This window comes from Parus major, chromosome Z (genome assembly GCF_001522545.3).
Source record: "Parus major isolate Abel chromosome Z, Parus_major1.1, whole genome shotgun sequence".
Lineage (NCBI taxonomy): Eukaryota > Metazoa > Chordata > Aves > Passeriformes > Paridae > Parus > Parus major.
The window spans coordinates 43811901-43830282 of record NC_031799.1 but is presented as its reverse complement, the minus strand read 5'-3'; the positions used below and the strand labels follow the sequence as shown (position 1 = coordinate 43830282).

Below are 18382 nucleotides of genomic sequence, written 5' to 3'. Positions count from 1 at the left end.
ACAAATGGTGCAGACAAAAGGCAAATGTCGTCAGCACCTTCTCCTGAATTTATGAGCATTTGTATTAAGAAATCACCATACAACCCTGAATGATGACTCTAAGGCCTAAGTCAATCCCATTCACAGAACATTTGCCAGTTTCCAGAACTGTGCTTATATTATCACTACTTCCCCACTTACATACAAAGTAACCACTTTAAGTGACAGCACTTCTGTAACCTCAACAAGAGTCACTGGGATTTTAGAGGATGAACATTGAGACATTGAGACTGTCTCAGATTGTCCATTTCATTGCTGCAAGAAAAAGCTCTCCCCAGTTTTATCACTGAAGTATTGACAACCTAGTTGCATCTACAACCTACAATTGATCTACAATGAGTTACTAGTTACTGCCTTCCCAAAGGTGAGAAAGTTGCTGCAGTGCAATGTAGTAGCAGAAAATTTACATCCCTGTTATGAAACAAGACTGAAGAGGTGGTATTTTATGAAGTTTCCTAAATCTTTTTGTATCTTACTATGCTAGTAGACACTTCTGTTTGAACACTGCATTTTATCTGGACCAGTCCAACTAACCTGAAACCTCAACACCAACAAAAACAATCTTATACTGATTCCCAGATTCCTCTGCCTTCCAACTCTAACCATTGTCTCTGGACATTGTATGGATAAAGAAATACCGGCTCACTAGAAGAGGACTCTCTCAACAGGAAGGAAGGCTTGTCCTTTAAGTGAGAGAGCAGCTGGGGTTCATTAAAAGCACTATCTGGATGGAAGATAACCTGATGGAGATCTTACATGCTGGAATTAGGAAGAAAACAGGATGTTACAGGAGCAGCCTACTATAGGCCACCTGACTATGAGGAACAAAGAGATCAGGCACTCTAGAGACATAGAGCAGCTGCCTCACACTTGCAGGACCTGATCCTCATGGAGCTCTTCCACCACACCAGTATCTGCTGGAGGGACATACACTGTGACTGCAATCCAAGAGGGTCCTGAGCGCACTCAGAGTAATTTCCTTCTCAAGTGACAAAGGAGCACACGAGGGGAGGTGCTATGTGGGACTTCATAATTTTCAACAAGGACGGGCTCAGTTTGGATATGAAGGTCAAAGAAAGCCTTGACTGCAGTGACCTTGACATGGTACAGTTCAAGATCCTGAGGGCAGGAAAGAAGAGATGAAAAACAAGCTCATGGCCCTGGACCTTAGCAAAGCAAACTTCAGCCTCTTAAAATACCTGCTTGGAGGAGTCCCATGGTGTATGAACCTGGAGAGTAAAGGGGCTTCAAGAAAGTCTCTTGATACTGAAAAGACCACTTCCCCACAAACTCGAGAGTTCTCCATCCCAATGAACATGAAGTTAGGCAAAAATTCCAGGGGGCCTATGTGGATGATCAAGATACTCCTGGACATACTCAAACACAAAAAGAAAACATACATAGCCTCACATAAGCATTACGTGAGCATGACAGGGCAACGTAAGCAAAGATGAAGCCCAAATGGAACTGAATCAGGCAAGTTAATGTTCAAGGTTACAAGAAGGTCTTTTAGAAGTGCATAGGAAATAAAGAGCTAACTAGGAAAGATGTGGGCCGATTGCTCAAAAGATGTGAGGCCTAGTTACACAGGACACCAAAGAGGCTGAAGTACTGAATACTTCCTTTGCTATGGTCTTTACTGGAAAGACTGGTCTTTAGCAACTCCAGGCCCAAGAGAGCAGGGGTAACGTCTGGAGTAGTAAAGACAATCCCCTGCTGGAAGAGGATTACTCTGCAGAATACTTTCATGAACTGGAATACTTAAACGCACAGGCTGTGATGAGTGTGATGCACCAAGAGGTGCTGAGAGAGCTGGCAGATACTACTGTGAGCCTCCTCTCAACCTTTCAACAATCATGGTGACTGCATGAGGTGCCTGAGGACTGGAGTAAAGCAAATTTCACTCCTATCTTAAAGACAGGCAAGAGGAGGACCTAGGGAATTACAGGCCGGTCAACTTGCTTTGATCCCTGGGAAAGTGAGGAAACTATTGTTAACTATTTTTAGGCACTATTAAAGACAAGAAAATCATCAATAGTAGTCAGCACTGGCTTCACAAAGGAAAGACATGCTTGACCAGCCTCATAAACTTCAACAATGAAGTGTGTGGCATGGTAAATGACTGGAGAGTAGGGGAATTGCCTACCTGAACTTCAAGTAACACCACTGACACTGCCTCTCACAGGATGCTGAAAGGTAAGTTGCTGATGCTCATGGATAAGTAGAGAATGGGGTGGAGTGAAAATTGTTTCAGTGGATGGGCTCAGAGGGTGGTGATCAGTGGCAATTCTGCTGATTACACAAAACTAGGAGGAGTGGCTGATATGCTAGGGGGCTGTGCTGCCACTTAGAGTGACCTCAAAAAACTGATGAGACAACAGCAACTGCAAAAAGGTGAAGTACAAAGTCTTGCACCTGGGCAGCAATTGCCCCAGGAACCAGCACACACTGGAGTCCAGTCATACGGAACACAGCTTTGCAGCAAAGGACCTGGGGTCCTGGTGGACCATGGGCCAAGCAGCATGCTTATGTGGCAAAGAAAGCCAGTGGTGTTCTGGGCTACACTGAACAGAAAGCTGCCAGCATGTCAAGGGTTGTGATCCTTCACCCAGCACCAGAGTGCCCAGCTCTCAGCTCCAAACACACACAGACACAGCACACACACACTTCAAAGAGCTCAGTAAAAGGTTACAAAGAGGAATGGAGGCAAGGCTGAGAAAGATGGAGCTGTTCAGCTGGAGAAGGGTAGGGTAACAGGGGATGGATCTTAGGAATGTCCATGAATACCTAAAGGAAACCTGAAAGGATGATGGAGCCATGCAGTGACAGGGTAAGAGACAGTGGGCACAAATTCAAACACAGGAGTTTCCTCATAAACATAAGCAAACACTGAAACATTTTTCACTGAGAGGATCGCGGAGCACAAGTTAACCAGAGAGTTAACTGTGGAGTCACTACTAAAGAACTGTCTGGACATCGTCCTGAACAGCCAGCTGCACATGATTCTGCTCAAGATGACCTCCAGAGGTCCCCTTCAACCACATTCAGCCTGTGATTCCTGCCTGCAGATACCTAACATTGCTGTACTTACCGATGCCTGTACTTGACAAACATCAGCAGAAAGTAAACTTATCTGCATCACTCTGAATAAAAAAATGGCAAAATTAAACAGATGAATTTTTTTTGCTTATTCTTTGAAAAACTGGAGGCAAAGATATAAGTTTATAAATAGTTTAAAGTAAAAATTATTCTGTCCCTGTAAAGCTCCCTTACATCCCTAAAAATACATGTCTAAAATAAAATACCTCTTTTGAAGGAGATACTCAAATGACTACAAGCTCAGTATCTAAACATAAGTAATTGTCTGAAAGCCTATAACCACAAATATTTAGGATCCATAGTATTTCCCTCTTTACTAGTCTTGCAGCCCTTCACTATCCCAGTAAGGGTACAGTACCTAAACAATTTTATGTGCATGCATACTAAACATTTATCACAAATGCCAGATTCAAAACTTAGCACAAACAGTAACAATCATATTCAAGGATTAAAATATTGTCCTTTATCATTGTTTGGAACAACAATATAGCAATGTTGCAGACTGATGCATAAAAAGAAAAGCTCCGTGAGTTTTTTTTTCTACACGTATAACTCTTTCAGGATTCACCAGAGTAGCAGCTGTCAAGAATCACAAATTCAGGCCTTACATGTGGGTTCTAGAAGTCACAACAGTAAGCAAGGGCAAGTCAAGTTTAAAAACCCAGGATCTGTGAACACTGTGTTAGGAACATATCACTGACATCAAGTGGTGCAAATCAGAATTGCAATACCAAACCACCAAACAAAAAGTCATCCAAACACAGAACTTTCAACAGTTGATGCTATGTTTGAAAGTTGCAAAGTTTAAGAAAAATTCAGATTATAAAAATTGCAGCACATCTAGTTAAATAGTATACCACAGTGCAACGGATTGTAAACACTTCCTGTGCTTTTAAGACAGATCCTAACACCTTTGAGTTCTCAAAAAGGTGAACAAACACCCTTCTGTACCACCCCTTCACCCAAGTTCCTTATTAGGTCTGAAGAGTCATTCATTTTCTTCCACAGAATTCTTTGAAAAGTAAGAAAACTGGAAGATCAGAATAGAGAACCTATTTATAACTAATTTCACACGATGTATTAGTGATAAGTAATCCACTTCAAGCACTACTTTTTTCCAAGGGGTCTAGGATAAAACAGGTAACCACAGAACAGCACCCTCCATGTCATTCTGCTAAACTGCTAACCCAGTTTTTCCTGCCTCCAAGGTCAATCGAGATAGTGGGAGTTAACTCCAAATAGGGTATTTGTGTTGAAACTTGTTTAAGAAGTGCATTTTAAATCATATTTAGTGTCCTAATGGTTAGGGATGGGGAAAAAGCTCCTGATTTTTACAGAACAGTTTTTAAATAATTCTAGAATCCCACTGTATAAGAGGTCCATTAAAAAGCTATTAGAAAACAAACTATCTGCGTGCATTCCTCTCTTACAGTTATAAAAGACCACCATAGCTGTAAGCTTGAAGAACAATTACACACTGATTTTGAAAAGGGAGACACAGCTAGACTGAATAATTGTGGGAACTTTCTATTTTGTCTTGTAGTATAACAATCTCCTAAACATGGCAGCCTTTGTATCAGGACAAAAAACAAAAACTCTAAAAGAAGGAAGCAAGCACATTTTATTATGATACCCATAAATCATAAAAGAATTTTGATGTCATTTTTAAATGCAGGTACTTTCTCTTTTGACAAAGCATTTAAATGAATCCATGCTTAAAGAAAACAGAAAGACAATTTTTCAGGAATGAGACAATTTAAAATATTTCCACCATGAATGCAAGTTCTGAGGCTTCTTACCACTTCTGTTGATGTTTCTGCATGCTCAGAAGTAACATGTTCTTGAAGAGATGTTTCCGTATAACCCATTTTCCCACAATAAGGACAAGTGAAAGACTGTGGCTGCTCTACCGAGAAAGCTTCTCCACCATAGTACAAGTCTGAAACAGGGAGAGATTAAATAGAGGTTACCTTAAAGCAGTATCACCATTAATTTTGTTCACATCAACCTCTATTTATAAATGTACTTCACTGTAATCCCTGTAAATCAATCTGTTTTTTCATTGAAATGGCTATATTCAGGAGGGCTTCAGTTACTGGTGAAAAAAACCAGAGACTACATTTAACTTTCATTAGCACATGTAACTTAGTTTTCTAATGTTTACTGGGAAAAAAAAGACTTCCATCGTGATGCTGCTGATACTGCCAAGCTTTCACTTTTCCACCACTGTTCTTATCCCACATACAGGGTCAACTATGGTATTTTTCAATCATAAAATAAAATTTTAGAAGATGAACTCTTGACAAAACCTCAAATTTCAAGCAAAATTTAGAAGTCCTCGGTGACACCAAATGTGAGTATTTCTGCCATAGTTGAACCACTGCTTTGCAGTAAGTAGTTATGTCTCAAATACATAACATAAAAGTTTGATAGTGAAAAAAGAATCTGAGTATCTGTTACATACTGGCTTCACCTTTTAGGCGTGTTGAATGTGAGTACTGCTGCACCACAGATAAAAAGTAGGCACTTTTTAAGTTGCCAATATAGAAGTTGCCCAAACTCAGGATGAAAATTTATCAAACCATGCAAGAAGAGAACATCATTCTCACTCTCTGCAGGTATTTTGTATTTTACAGGAAACATGAATAAACTTCTCATCCATATCAATATACAAAAACAACAACAAAAAACCCTTAAAAAAAACAACCAAATAAAAAACCTCTTAAATATCAGACTGCTTAAAAACCTTTACCTATTAAACTCAGTGAGAATGAATGTATTTTCAAGTAAGGAAACAGCACCAACCAACTGCACAGCTCAGCAAAAGGCCCAGGGTCACAACCCATCTGGAGAGAGTTGTAAATAGATAAGCACGCACATAGAGGTATCTTTTCCTTAGATACACTGTTAGCTCAATCCAGATAGCAAGAATTTTAGCAGTACGAACAGTTCTATCACAGAGGGGGAAGGTTTGACAAGACTGTCAAATCCCGTGCTGTCGTCTGTTTTCACAGAATACAAAACAAAACATTTATTCACTAATAAAATAAAAATTAGAGTTCTTTGCAGACTCCTGATTATACCCTCTGGCGTGTTCTCCCACTCACACCTACTTCCACATCCGTCCCATAACATACAACAAACATACATGAGAATGACAAATAAATATGCCTTCTTCTGGAAAAAGAAATATTAAACGTAGAAGTTAAAACGGGCAAATCTAGATATTTTTCCCTTGTAAGTTTATACCTCCCTTCTTTTTTTCTCTTCAACTTTAATCTCTTACAATCAAAATATTTTTTTCTAATGTGAAATACGGATCACCAGATAGATTTTAGTTTAAAGGAAAATTTAAGTTAAAAAAACATAAGGTGGGTAACCAAGTGGCCTCATGAATCTTTGTGTCAGATTTTAGCGCTGAAGGTACTGAACGGGTATTTCTCCATCTGTTTTTTTTTCTTTACAAGCACATAAAAAATCCTAAAATTATGAACAGCCATGTCTTTGACTACCAAGGGGGTCCTTTGCTAATGAAGTTAATGAAGAATTAGAGAAAATATGTGAAGAAATAAAAACACCATGCCTCCATGCCTGCAGAAATGAAGCAGCCTACAATTGTATTGCTCTTTTAATTTATAAGTCTATCAGTTCATAATGCAATGTTCCCATGACCAAAGATTTGTCTCTTCTGACCACAAAGATATCTTTCAGGTATTAAAATTTTGGTTCATTTCAAAGACAAAAGCAAGAGTCTATAATTCTTCAAACTCCTCTAGACCTAGACCCTCTGTTCAAGATGTCTAGGAAGACAAGCAGAAGTATTTAGTAAAAAGTAAAACCAGATTCAGTTGCATACTCCTCTAGGGTAAGACTCATGACCCATATTCCTTATCAATTAGGGCAAGAATACAAAGGAGTAGAAGGATCAGAACACTCTGATGAGGACTCCCAATAGTCATTTATGAAGCCAGTTTTCAAGCACAACATTACAGCTTTTACTTGGTGGGGAAAAAAAACAATCCAACAAACCTAAATTAAATGAGGAAATGCAACCAAAAATATCAGTTTTGTTTTTTTATCCACCTATAGCTACAGAAGTTCAATGTATACTTCATATTAAAATCTAGCACATTCTTAAGATTGGTAGGAGGTTAGTGACAAAACAGAGGTATTACAGAACTCTTCAGATAAAAAACAATCTTTCAAAGAGACATATTCTAACAGCTTGTAGTTTTTGTTAAGACATAATTCTTTACAAGGGTACACAGCAGTATAGAATTTTAGTTTCACTTTCCTTCATGTAAATAATGTGATTTCAATGCAATATATACATACAGATAAAACTGTTGGTATGATACAAGTTGTAGAGCACTTATTTAATCTTCTTCAATGCTTGAAGAAGCCAAATGGTGGCAACACACCACTTAACAAAGTATGCAAGTTCCTGTATCACTTATCAAGCAGCCATATTACCCTCAAAGCTGGTCCTGAGTCCTGTTCCAAACAAACTATGATGCTCAGACTTAGCATGATACACATTTAGGACATATATCTTGTTCTAGTCTGTGAAAAAAAATCAAAATCAAACCAAAAACCCACAAAAGTCTCAAGCTGAACTTTGGTGAATCCAGTCAATCCCACACTACACATTATTATGGCACCCATTACCTAACCAGTTCTCTCTGCCTAGAAGTGGGCACAAAAGGTGGCAGGATCTTCTGTCACACAACCACCTTAGCTGACAAGTGAAGGCACTTCTGAACCAAGGTAGGTTCTGTACTTCGATGAAAGTAACACAATATGATTTAAGTAACACAATATGATTTTTGTAGGGAATCCTACGAACAATTTGTATTACTGTCTTTGTCAGTATAGCCAGTTTAAAACTATGTGGTAATGGGCAAGCCACATGCTTAGACCCTAAAGCATCCTAACAGTTTAAAATGTTTTTTTAGAAAAAAAAGAAACTAGGAAATTTGCTGTGAAGTTCTCCACTGTCCTGACAAACTGATCTACAAAGACCACAAAAGTGCAGTGGCTGCCTGGTAAGCACATTCCTGCTCTTTACACAGGCCTATTATAATTCTACTTTTTGACCCCTCTGAAATAAACTAATGGGATTTGTGCATGAAAGGCCACTTCTCATTACATATGAGACTTCATACTTTATTTTAAGGTCTATCCCTCTTACAGCAGCACATCACTCTTGGTGTGTGTTGAAGCATTTTTCTGGGTATCTCTTGTGGGGGCTGAGGAACAACAGCACTGCCATTGTTCTGAAGTCCACCTTGCTTCCAAATTAATATGTATAGCTTATTTACTGACTCCTGAAAGATAAATATGGCAACCAGATGGTGCTAGAGTGAACATGCACAGCCAGAAACCACTAGAGCTTTTTACTTGTTTTCAGTGTTCTCATACTGGCTCCTATGTCTGAATCTCAGGAAAAAAAAATCATAATGTGTCAAGCTGACAATAAAAGCTCTTTCAGAGTACCTGAAAAAGTCCATCTTCTTCCAGTATATTCTACAACATTATTACAGTACCTAGGAATTCTAAAAACTGAGAGTAACTTTCACGGAGGTAAACAATATGTGACTTTCTCTATGCTGAAAGGATCATCCACGTTGTCAGCTGTCTGCCACAAACAACTTGGTTGCACCTTCAGGCAGAGTACTTCAGCGAACTCCACAGATACCCACACCTAGACAGTCCTGGCTAGAGTGGTGGTTGGATTTAATGGCACAGGGTCCTTATCAGTAGCAGATAGATTTTGGGCAAATGATTTGCTGATCCCCCCCATGTGCACTTCTGAAATCAGAAAAATGACAGTGACTTCCTCTGAAGTGCTTGCATCAGTTTTGCAGCAGAAGGATTCCCCACTCTGCTTCCTTTTCCTTGATAAAATAGTCATTTTTTGGTGGTTGTCCACTTTTCTCCATACCATAAGCAAAAACTCTTAAGTTTACTCCTATTAAAATTCATAATTTTGAAACAAACCTGTCTACAGATAACAGTACTGAACTTTGTCAATAGCCAAGCAAACAACAATTCACACACCTAGTTACACTAACAGCCTTCCAGTTTCTTTCTGGTAATATCTTGCTAACTTAAGAAAATTCTGTCGTACATTACAAACACTCTCATTTGACTTCCCACATCACCAGGAAACTACTGAAGACTTTATTAGTTCCGTGCTTGTGCTGGCTTCAGCTGGGATAGAGCTCGTTTTCTTCACAGTGTGAAGTACAGGGCTATCTTTTGGATTTGTGTTGAATACAGGGCTGATAATATCAAGACGTTTTTGTTATTGCTGAGCAGGGCTTACAGAGAGTCAAGGCCTTTTCTGCTTTTTGCACTGCTACAACAGCGAGGAAGTTGGGATGCATGGGAGACTTGGAGGAAACACAGCCAGCACAGGTCACCCCAACCACCCAAAGGGAAATTCTGGACCATGCTCAGGATATAAAGCGTATGAAGTGGGGAAGAAAGAGGGGACATTTGGGGTGATGTTGTCTTCCCAAGTCATCACAAGGCATAATAATGGGGCCTTGCTCTCCAGGGATGTCCGACCATCTGCATGGCTGTAGGAACCACTGAATTAATTCCTTGTTTTGCTTTGCTTGTGTGCATGGTTTTTACTTTCCCTATTAAAATGTCTTGTCTTGAAGACAAGAGTTTACAGCTTTTACGCTTCCAATGATCTCCCTGATTCTGTGGGTGGGGAGTGAGCAAATGTTTGTGTGGGGCTTGGCTGCTGGCTGGGAATAAACCACAATACCACTTAGTTGCCAATTTTTTATTTTCTTCTCAGACATTAACATCCAACCTTGGTGATTTTAATATCCACTGATACAACTATCCTACAATCCTGAATCAGGTAATTTTAGACTACTTCTACCATTTATTATTGATTTTCTAACTAAATTTACCATTTTTTAGTGCCTAATTTTTTGCATGGTCTTTAAAGTCACATGGTCTCCTTGGCCACACAAGGCTCTTTGAAAAGTCACCAGTTTCTTTACAGCATCTGTACAATACTGTAATGTACATGCCTTTATGTGTTTTCTACAGGGAACTCTAAAATCAAAACATTTTAGGAATGATGACACAGATCTTCCTGAACGCTAAGGAATATGTAATTTATCAATTTTCCCAATTCATTCTCCATTCGATAAGCTTACAAGATCAGTAGTAATTCAATGCCACCACTGTGCTGTAGCTCACAATTTGGTGATATTACTGTTCTGCAAAGTTAATCAAACTGGAATTCTTACTGTAGAGCTGAGCTGCAGTATTTTCTTTCTTGATACTGTGGGAGCAATGCTTGGATATCAAGTCATACGACATTTACAGACCTTGTTCTCTTCGTCTCATTTAGAGAATAAACAGCATATACACCAAGCAATATAGAAGCTGCTCTTCCAATCCTATTACCCATCTCAATACTTCTCTGTGAACCTTTTCATGCATACTTAAATATCAAAAAATAACTCCCCTGTGTCTCTACAACATACAGACATAAAAGGCATTAAGCCAAAGGTACAATTATCAAATACCTCCAAAAGAGAAGTACCCAAGTTTCAAGAAGCAAAACATAATTCTTAGTCATTCTCAGTTTCTGATTATAGGCACTTTGAAAAAAAGTATCATTTAGAACAAGTTCTCATTGCAATACACAGAAATCTTTGACATGTAATGTTAGTATGTTTCAGTCTTCTTACCCTTGTGATTAGCACTTAGTACTTACAGCAATGCTGTCCTTTTAGCCCATGTTTAATATCCAAAAATAACTGTTGCTAACAGATTAGGAAGTTTCACTGTGCATTTGAAACAGTGACCTCAATCTCCAATACTGTACACAGATGAAAAAAGAAAAGCCTGACAAGAAAGATATAAGTAAAAATAGGTGCATGTATTTTTGATAATGCACTAAATTATTTCCTTTCAAACTACAGACTCCCATCTGAATTTCTGAAGTGATGACCAGGCAGTCTCAGGGCAAAAGGCGCCCTGAGAATTGAAAGAAAATTTAAGACAACTTCATATAAAGGTTGTTTTAAGAAACTGCATGTTTCTATACAGGGCTACTCTAAATTTTAGGCCAATAAAGTATACATTTTAGTTCTGTTCTAATCAAAGGGGTGAAGAAGTTAAGCCTTCAGCTTTTGAGAAAACATCATATTTAAAAGAATTCAAAAAATGAAGACTACAGCTGCACTCACTAGAAAAGAATACTGAAATGCTATTCCCATGTGTTTGACATCAAAAGAAAATACATGTCCAGCATCAGGAACATTGCAGAGCAGTGGATTGTCACAAAATCATTTCTCACTAGTTACAACCTGTTTCAACTACAATGCAATAGAAAATAGAAAAAACAAACTGGAAAGGACAGAAGAACAATTAATACTTATTTTAAATATGCACAAGGCTTTACAGTTAGAAATAACTTTTGGATTAGGAGAGCTACAAAGGAATGCCAGAAAGACTACATGCTAGTCCTTACCATTAATCTCTCATACTCACTGCAGCCCATCACTATTGTTTCCTATACTTAGAGTCCCACAGAAATCAAAAATTAACTACCTTCCTACAAAATCTCACCAGGATTTTTTTCTGCCTGTTGACTGTGGCACTTTCAACAGTATTCACTGTTATGAAGTGTATTTATTGACCTGATAATTTGCTGTAATCGGACCAAAACAAAAATGTCAGAAATACATATGCAGCAGTTAAAAAAAATAACCAGCTCTTCTATCAAATAAAACATGCCTGCTTATTAGAACTCAAGAATTTGGCCCTTATTTTTAGTGCACTAATGGGGGAAGTGATTAATAATTAGAAACATGAAAATCAGCATTATGTTTGTGGACACAATATAGCAACAAATTACTGGAGTTTGAAATTATCACTTACCAAAATCTACTCTTGTTAGTATGCACTGCATTGGATGGTCAGTTGTATGCCTTGTTGTCGTTGCACCACTTTCATAACAAGTTGCACACAGATCGTAATCGTAGCAAATTAAACACTTGTACCGGCGACCTCGAAAATTTCCTTTTAAACATGCATCACAGCTGACACCTGTAAACAAATAAAATGACTTTAAGACAGCAACAAATGCACTTATTTTTTAGAAGGAAGATTTATTGCTATTGTTTCTCAATAACTTAAAAGAGCCAACCATATCTGACATGTACAGCTGACATGAGACTCAATTTTTAAATGCATTTGTGTCTTTAAAAGACAACACTGTCCCACAATTAGGATCTTGAATTCTTGAAGTAAAGCAGACTCAAGCACCTGAAATAGCAACATGTTAAGTTACAAAAGCTCTTTGGCTTTGTCTTCCTACAGACACCTTTACCTCTTAGTATTGACTGGTATTTTGACTGTTCAGTCAGGAATTGTACCACTTTTAAAAGGTAAACTGTATAATGGCTAACAGAGAGGAAAGAAAAATAACAACCAAATCAAACACTGCCAAAAACATAATAGTTTTCCAGCCTTTAATTCAACACTTCCTAAATTTTAATTCTGAATAACACTATAGCCAGACATTTGAAGAGGTGTAGAAATTAGGACTTTTTCCCATGTTTTTTAAATTTAGCCTCCCTCAACTCTCTTCATTCTATTTCTCCCTTAAGCTCATTCTTTGCAGTGTAAAGAAGTCATGCTGCATATCTGAGAAAGGCTTTACAGCTTCAAAAAGTTTTCATTTTTCTCTGTATGGTTTCATTCCTCTCTAGGTTTCCTGGTTAAGACAGGTAGTGGCTGAAGTGACATTGTCTTGTAATCTGCAAAGGCTAACACAAATGTCTTTCAACTGTAGCAGCAAATTAAGGGCCTTCATGAAAGAAGTGTGTACAAGTGTGTACAACCAAGGCAGGACTTGGATCAACACACCTTCTTTTGGCATCACTTAAGATTTCTTCTTCATAGTTTGGTAAAAGCAAACTGCCAGAACAAAAGAGTCACATTAGCCATATCCCTGTTTTTTTTAAGCCTAGTTGTCAGAGGTCTGGTGTGAGTTACAGAATTTTGTTGGCTTTTTTTTTATTACTCCACTCTAGCATAAAAAATAAGCTTTACCATAAGTAATTCAGGAACCCATCAATGCGCAATTTCTTTTAAATCTCCCCAACTTATTCAAACAATTTCATCATTACATTTAGGGGAACAATGAGCAAAATTATTTTATCACTTTTGCCTTTAGTTTCTTCACCTATTGGGACAGCTTGAGGCACTAATAGGTTCTAAAGTCTAAGCATGGTGCACACATGAATAATGAATCTATTTTTTATCACCTATTCTGCAAGAATCACTCTACATGGAACAAAATATTAGAAGAAACTATCTCCAGAATTTTTGTTAATAGCTCAACCGTGTTTTGAGGATAGCATGTTACCATTTTTAAAGTTGGTTCGGTTCACTTAAAAAAGAAAAAAAAAGGTCCTTCTCTCTTCATTTTCTTTCCTTGAAAGAAAATAAACTCTGAAGGATTTTTAAAAATGCGATGACAGCAGGCTAACTTCTGAGAGCACTTGCTTGCTTACTCTATAGTCTGAATTTCATTGCTTCAGTTGGTTTGCTTTTTCCTCCCACACAGAGACCCACAAAACTCAACCTAGGCAGCACGCGCATCTCCCCAACAATGGATGCTGTACACACAACACTTAGCAGCTACTGGCAGCACGGAGAGTCTTTTTGTTGCCTTTTTGTTTCTAGAAAACAGCTGATCAGCAAGTTAGACATCACACTGAAATAAGCAGACTAGTTTAACCTAGAGTCTATGTCAGACACTAACAGCTTTCCAACTGAAGTACTAACCCATGCTTCTCCAGAAAGTAGTGTTTTTCCCACTCTTTTAATTTAAGCTTGGAATAACTGATTTAATGCAAATGTAAGCCTCTTTGCAACAAACTCCTGTCATGTGTTCTCTCAAACATTTACATCACTCCTGCTTGAAGACATACATTTTTAAGAAGCTCTTATGTCATGGGGTATCTTATTTACACGTTTTCTTCATGTCAATACTTCTCCACATTATTCCAAACTGCAATCTCCATATATGATGTGACACTAACTTTGGGAAAATTCAGCCGTAAACATAAACCACAACAATGTTTGTATTTAGAACTTTAGAACATTTGCAGTGAGAATTTATCAGTCTTCCAATAACAGACCAACTTTGTTACTTATGGTCAATTATTAGAACATCTACAATCTGCTTCAAACAGAAAAACTAATATTAGCATAACACATCCCTATGGCTGGTGAAGTCAGACCAAGAGAATAGCAATGTTCTAGAGACAGCGTTCTTTCTGCATCTCTCAAAGCTGGTATTTTACAACAACCACCACATCCTCTGCTCTAAAGAACAGGCTGGCAGCAAGGGATGTACCAGGTCACGCTTATAATCCTCATCTGTAGCACAGAATGCAAACTGCAGAAGGGAAGATAATTACATTGAAATTTAGGAGTTAAAGACATGGTTAAATCCCCAGACCTCCCACTGAACCCAGCAGGATCTCTTTTCCAGAAATGATACAATTTTTTTTTCCCTTCTTATAACAGTCGGAGCAAAGTCAGGCCTGACAGTTCTTCCTGATCCTCTTCAAGCCTGTTACTTGACTGCCAAAATCTTGACTACCTATTCAACATGCAATCTAGAAACTGAAATAACTGAATAATTTCCTCCCACCTTATTCTTTCTACTACAACAGCTTTTGATTTTAACCTTTTACACTTTAATCCATGCATCAACTTAAATTTCCGACGTTCCTTCTGCACAAACCTCAAACCCCCAAAGATAACATTTTATTTAGCATAGCATGTATTACAGTATATGTCTATCCAACATTTCCCTGCATTTATCTTACATTTCCAAGTATGGCAGGTAAGTAACGGATTCAAGACTGACAGATTAAACAGGATGCATACACATTAATCACTGGTTTTGTTAAAAAAAAACTCAAAAAACCAAAAAAACCCCAACAAAACATTCTAGAGAAGTTCACTTTAAAGCAGGGAACAAAAGCACGGAACCAGCCTGAAGAAAAACATGAACAATTATTTAGATACACTTCTGACTTGCAAGAACTGTTAACTATTGGCTTCTAAAAGAATCACAGAATTAAATCCTATCAACCCCAAACAACTTGCTGCTCAACGAGAACTTCTGATTCATCTTATGGAAAATATTGGCTTGGAGTGGTAAAAGTAAGAAATACCCATTTTAGTTACAGATTACATTACATCACAGATGATATTGGAGGCATCCTCCAATTTTGTTCTACTTTGTTAGTGCTCTAAGTGACCAACATACACAGCATAACATAAATCATATCTAATTAAAACCTTGTTGATTAGTATAAAATGCTCTTTTAATGCAACACTGTTCCACCAGAGGACAGCATCGTGCTAAAAGCCTAAGGAAAGCTATCTCACTTTTAACTATCAAATACCAGGTTCTGAAAGTTTCTTCAGAAGTATTCCCTTGCAGTATCAACTCTCAGTCTCTCTAGCTTCACACTCTGAATGAAGTGAGTTGAGGCATACCTAACAATCCCATTAATAAAGTATGTTTTACCCCTTCACTGCAGAAATCTTACATTTATTAAGATTACATCAAGCCCACATTTTCTTTTCATCCAGGTCAATTACTTCAGCATTTTACATGAAGGCTGTTGAATGGTTATTTTAGTGATTTTAGAAACAACAAAGTTTAAAAAATGCTCTTCCCCAACACCTTTCATATTTTAATCCTAATAGCCAAACATAACCAGATCTTATGAAACTGAACTGTTTTTGCTAAAAGTGAACTAAAATGAATGTAAGTGGTCCTGGGTTTTATAGATACACCAAAGAGAGCACATAATCTGAATTCAAAATGGAGAGAACCCTGAAAAAAACACGTGGTTCAAATAATACATACATACACATATATATATTTATATATGTAAGTTCAAGCAAAGCCATGAGGTAACATCGACGAACGTGTCTCTAATGTCCTAAGCCAATTACTGCCTTGGATAGACACACATTTATAAAAAAGTAAATGTTTTCTCCCATATCAGCTGTCCTCAGAAACTAAGGGCAATCAAAATAATAATGATATTAAAATCCCAATAATAGGACCCAGATAAAAAATTGCAAGAGAAACTGTAGAAAATTCAGCATTTTTTTTCTTGTAAAGAACATATGGTCGAAGATGAGTAATATAAAGATGCTGAAATAGGTTCCAGCCTCAACATGAGGATTTGAACTACATCAATACTTTGAATGTGTTTAATTTTCAGAAATTTCAGAGAAAATACCAGTCATTAGAAAACATTTTAAACACATATGAAGCCAACATCTGAAGTATTCAAACAGTGAAAATAACAATTAGCTCCAGATAAAACTATTTAGTCATTCTACTGTTTCTGAGAATTAAATTCCTTTCTCTTGGGAATACACTGGAAGATACTAGTTTTACGGGTAGTTATCAGCATTCGGCATTCCTGTCAGCAGCTGAATATCCAAAACTTCTAGCCAATTCAGTTACTGCTTTTCGTTCATCAGTGCTCAGAGTGAGAATCACTGTATTTCTTTCATGTACAACACAAATACAAAATTAGCCCATCAATGGTTTCTTCTCCAGAATGAAAATGCCAGCTACTTAAGAATTTCTTCCTAACTTACATGAAGTACTGAAATAGTTCTAAAGACTAGAGGTATTACATGCAAGAGTACCACTCAGTTCCAAGGGACTGGACAAACTTTAAGGTTTCTACCTTTCAAAAACCCCAACTTCAAGCATGCAAATGAAAATTAAGAAGTCATGCTGCCTATTTAGTGGTACAAAGGGTTGCAACATGTATATTGCATTTTATTTACACATTACGAAGATCACACGTAACACTAATTTTAAAATATATCTGGTAAGTTTTAGTGTAAAAAAGTGTTTTAAAGGATTGTTCTGGGTTTGTTCAATTTTAAATAAATTTACTTAACATTAACTATCTCATCTGTAGTCTTCATGCCACACAGCAAGTCAAAACCTTAAGACATTCTACTTAAGCTGTTCAATTGTTTCCAAGACTGAAGAGAGGAAAACATGCCATTTGATAGTTAACAAAGAAATGCCAATTGTTTCTTACTTTGAGATTAATTTCTTAATGCAGACTACTGCCTAGTTTGAGGTCAAATTCTAAGAACTTCTGTTTCTGTAAGCATTTCACCAGAAAAATTAATGAAAACACAGAACATTAATTTTTGTTTACTTTTCCTTATGTTTACTAAAGCAAACTGTGAAAATAAACATTAAAGACACACACAAAACAGAACCTACTTCATCACCCTTGCAGCTACAAGTACTGAAAAGAAAATTCACACACTATACCCTTGAAGTAACAAAAAATACTCTGTTCCCTCACACAGCCTGTGTGCAACATGGCTGAACAAGGAGGATTTTTGTACAGCAAAGTGGAAGAAGTAACCAGAATAAAAAGAACTTATAGGACTAAAGTTGCAGGCAGAGATGTTGTTGACCTGGAAATGGAAAAAAAAAAAAAAAAAAAGGTAAGAGGAAAGGGAGGGAATTTGGCCTACAAAAGGCATTTGTTTTCTTCACTGCACTCCTTCCTCTCTGGAGTCTGGAGCAGAAACAGACACCTGAATCTGCTCACCTCTCTGTTGTCAACAATCTTCATGAAGCCCACTTGCACAGTGCCTGATACTTAGAATCACAGAATCATCAAGTTGGAAAAGATCTTTACAGCCATCAAATCCAGCTGTCCACCCAGCAATACTGTAATCCCTTAATAACTAAACCATACCATGCCGTGGCAGATCCAGATGCATCTTGGATACCTGGCTCCACTAACCCCCTGGACAAACTATTCCAATTCCTGACTACTCTAATTTTTTTTATTTTTTTTCCCTAATATCTAAGCTGAATTTTCCCTGTCTCAGTAGCTGGACATTTCCTCTTGTCCTCTCATTGCATGCACATTGGAAAAGACAGACCCCCATCTCACTACAACATCCTTTCAGGTAGTTGAAGAGAGTAATGAGGCTCCCCCTGAGCCTCCTCAAGACTAAACAAACACAGCTCCCTCAGCCATTCCATACATTCTGGATGTGTCAAAGCCTTGTTGCCCTCCTATGCCAGCACCTCAATATCCTTTTAAAGTGAAGACAACTGAACATACTACTTGAGGCATGGCCTCAGCAATGCTGAGGACAGAGGGACAAC

At 37.7% G+C, this 18382-nt stretch overlaps 1 protein-coding gene across 3 annotated transcripts in view; it reads right to left on the bottom strand.

The window, feature by feature from the left end:
- Positions 1–18382, bottom strand: part of KCMF1 (potassium channel modulatory factor 1) — a 44943-nt gene that overhangs the window by 7748 nt on the left and 18813 nt on the right. For all 3 annotated transcript variants that reach the window (XM_033520372.1, XM_015614876.1, XM_019005317.1), the window contains exons 2-3: positions 12058–12225; positions 4938–5077 (exon numbers count right to left, since the gene is read on the bottom strand). In XM_033520372.1, the coding sequence (XP_033376263.1) occupies positions 4938–5077; positions 12058–12225 (308 nt within the window). The remainder of the gene's footprint in view (positions 1–4937; positions 5078–12057; positions 12226–18382) is intronic.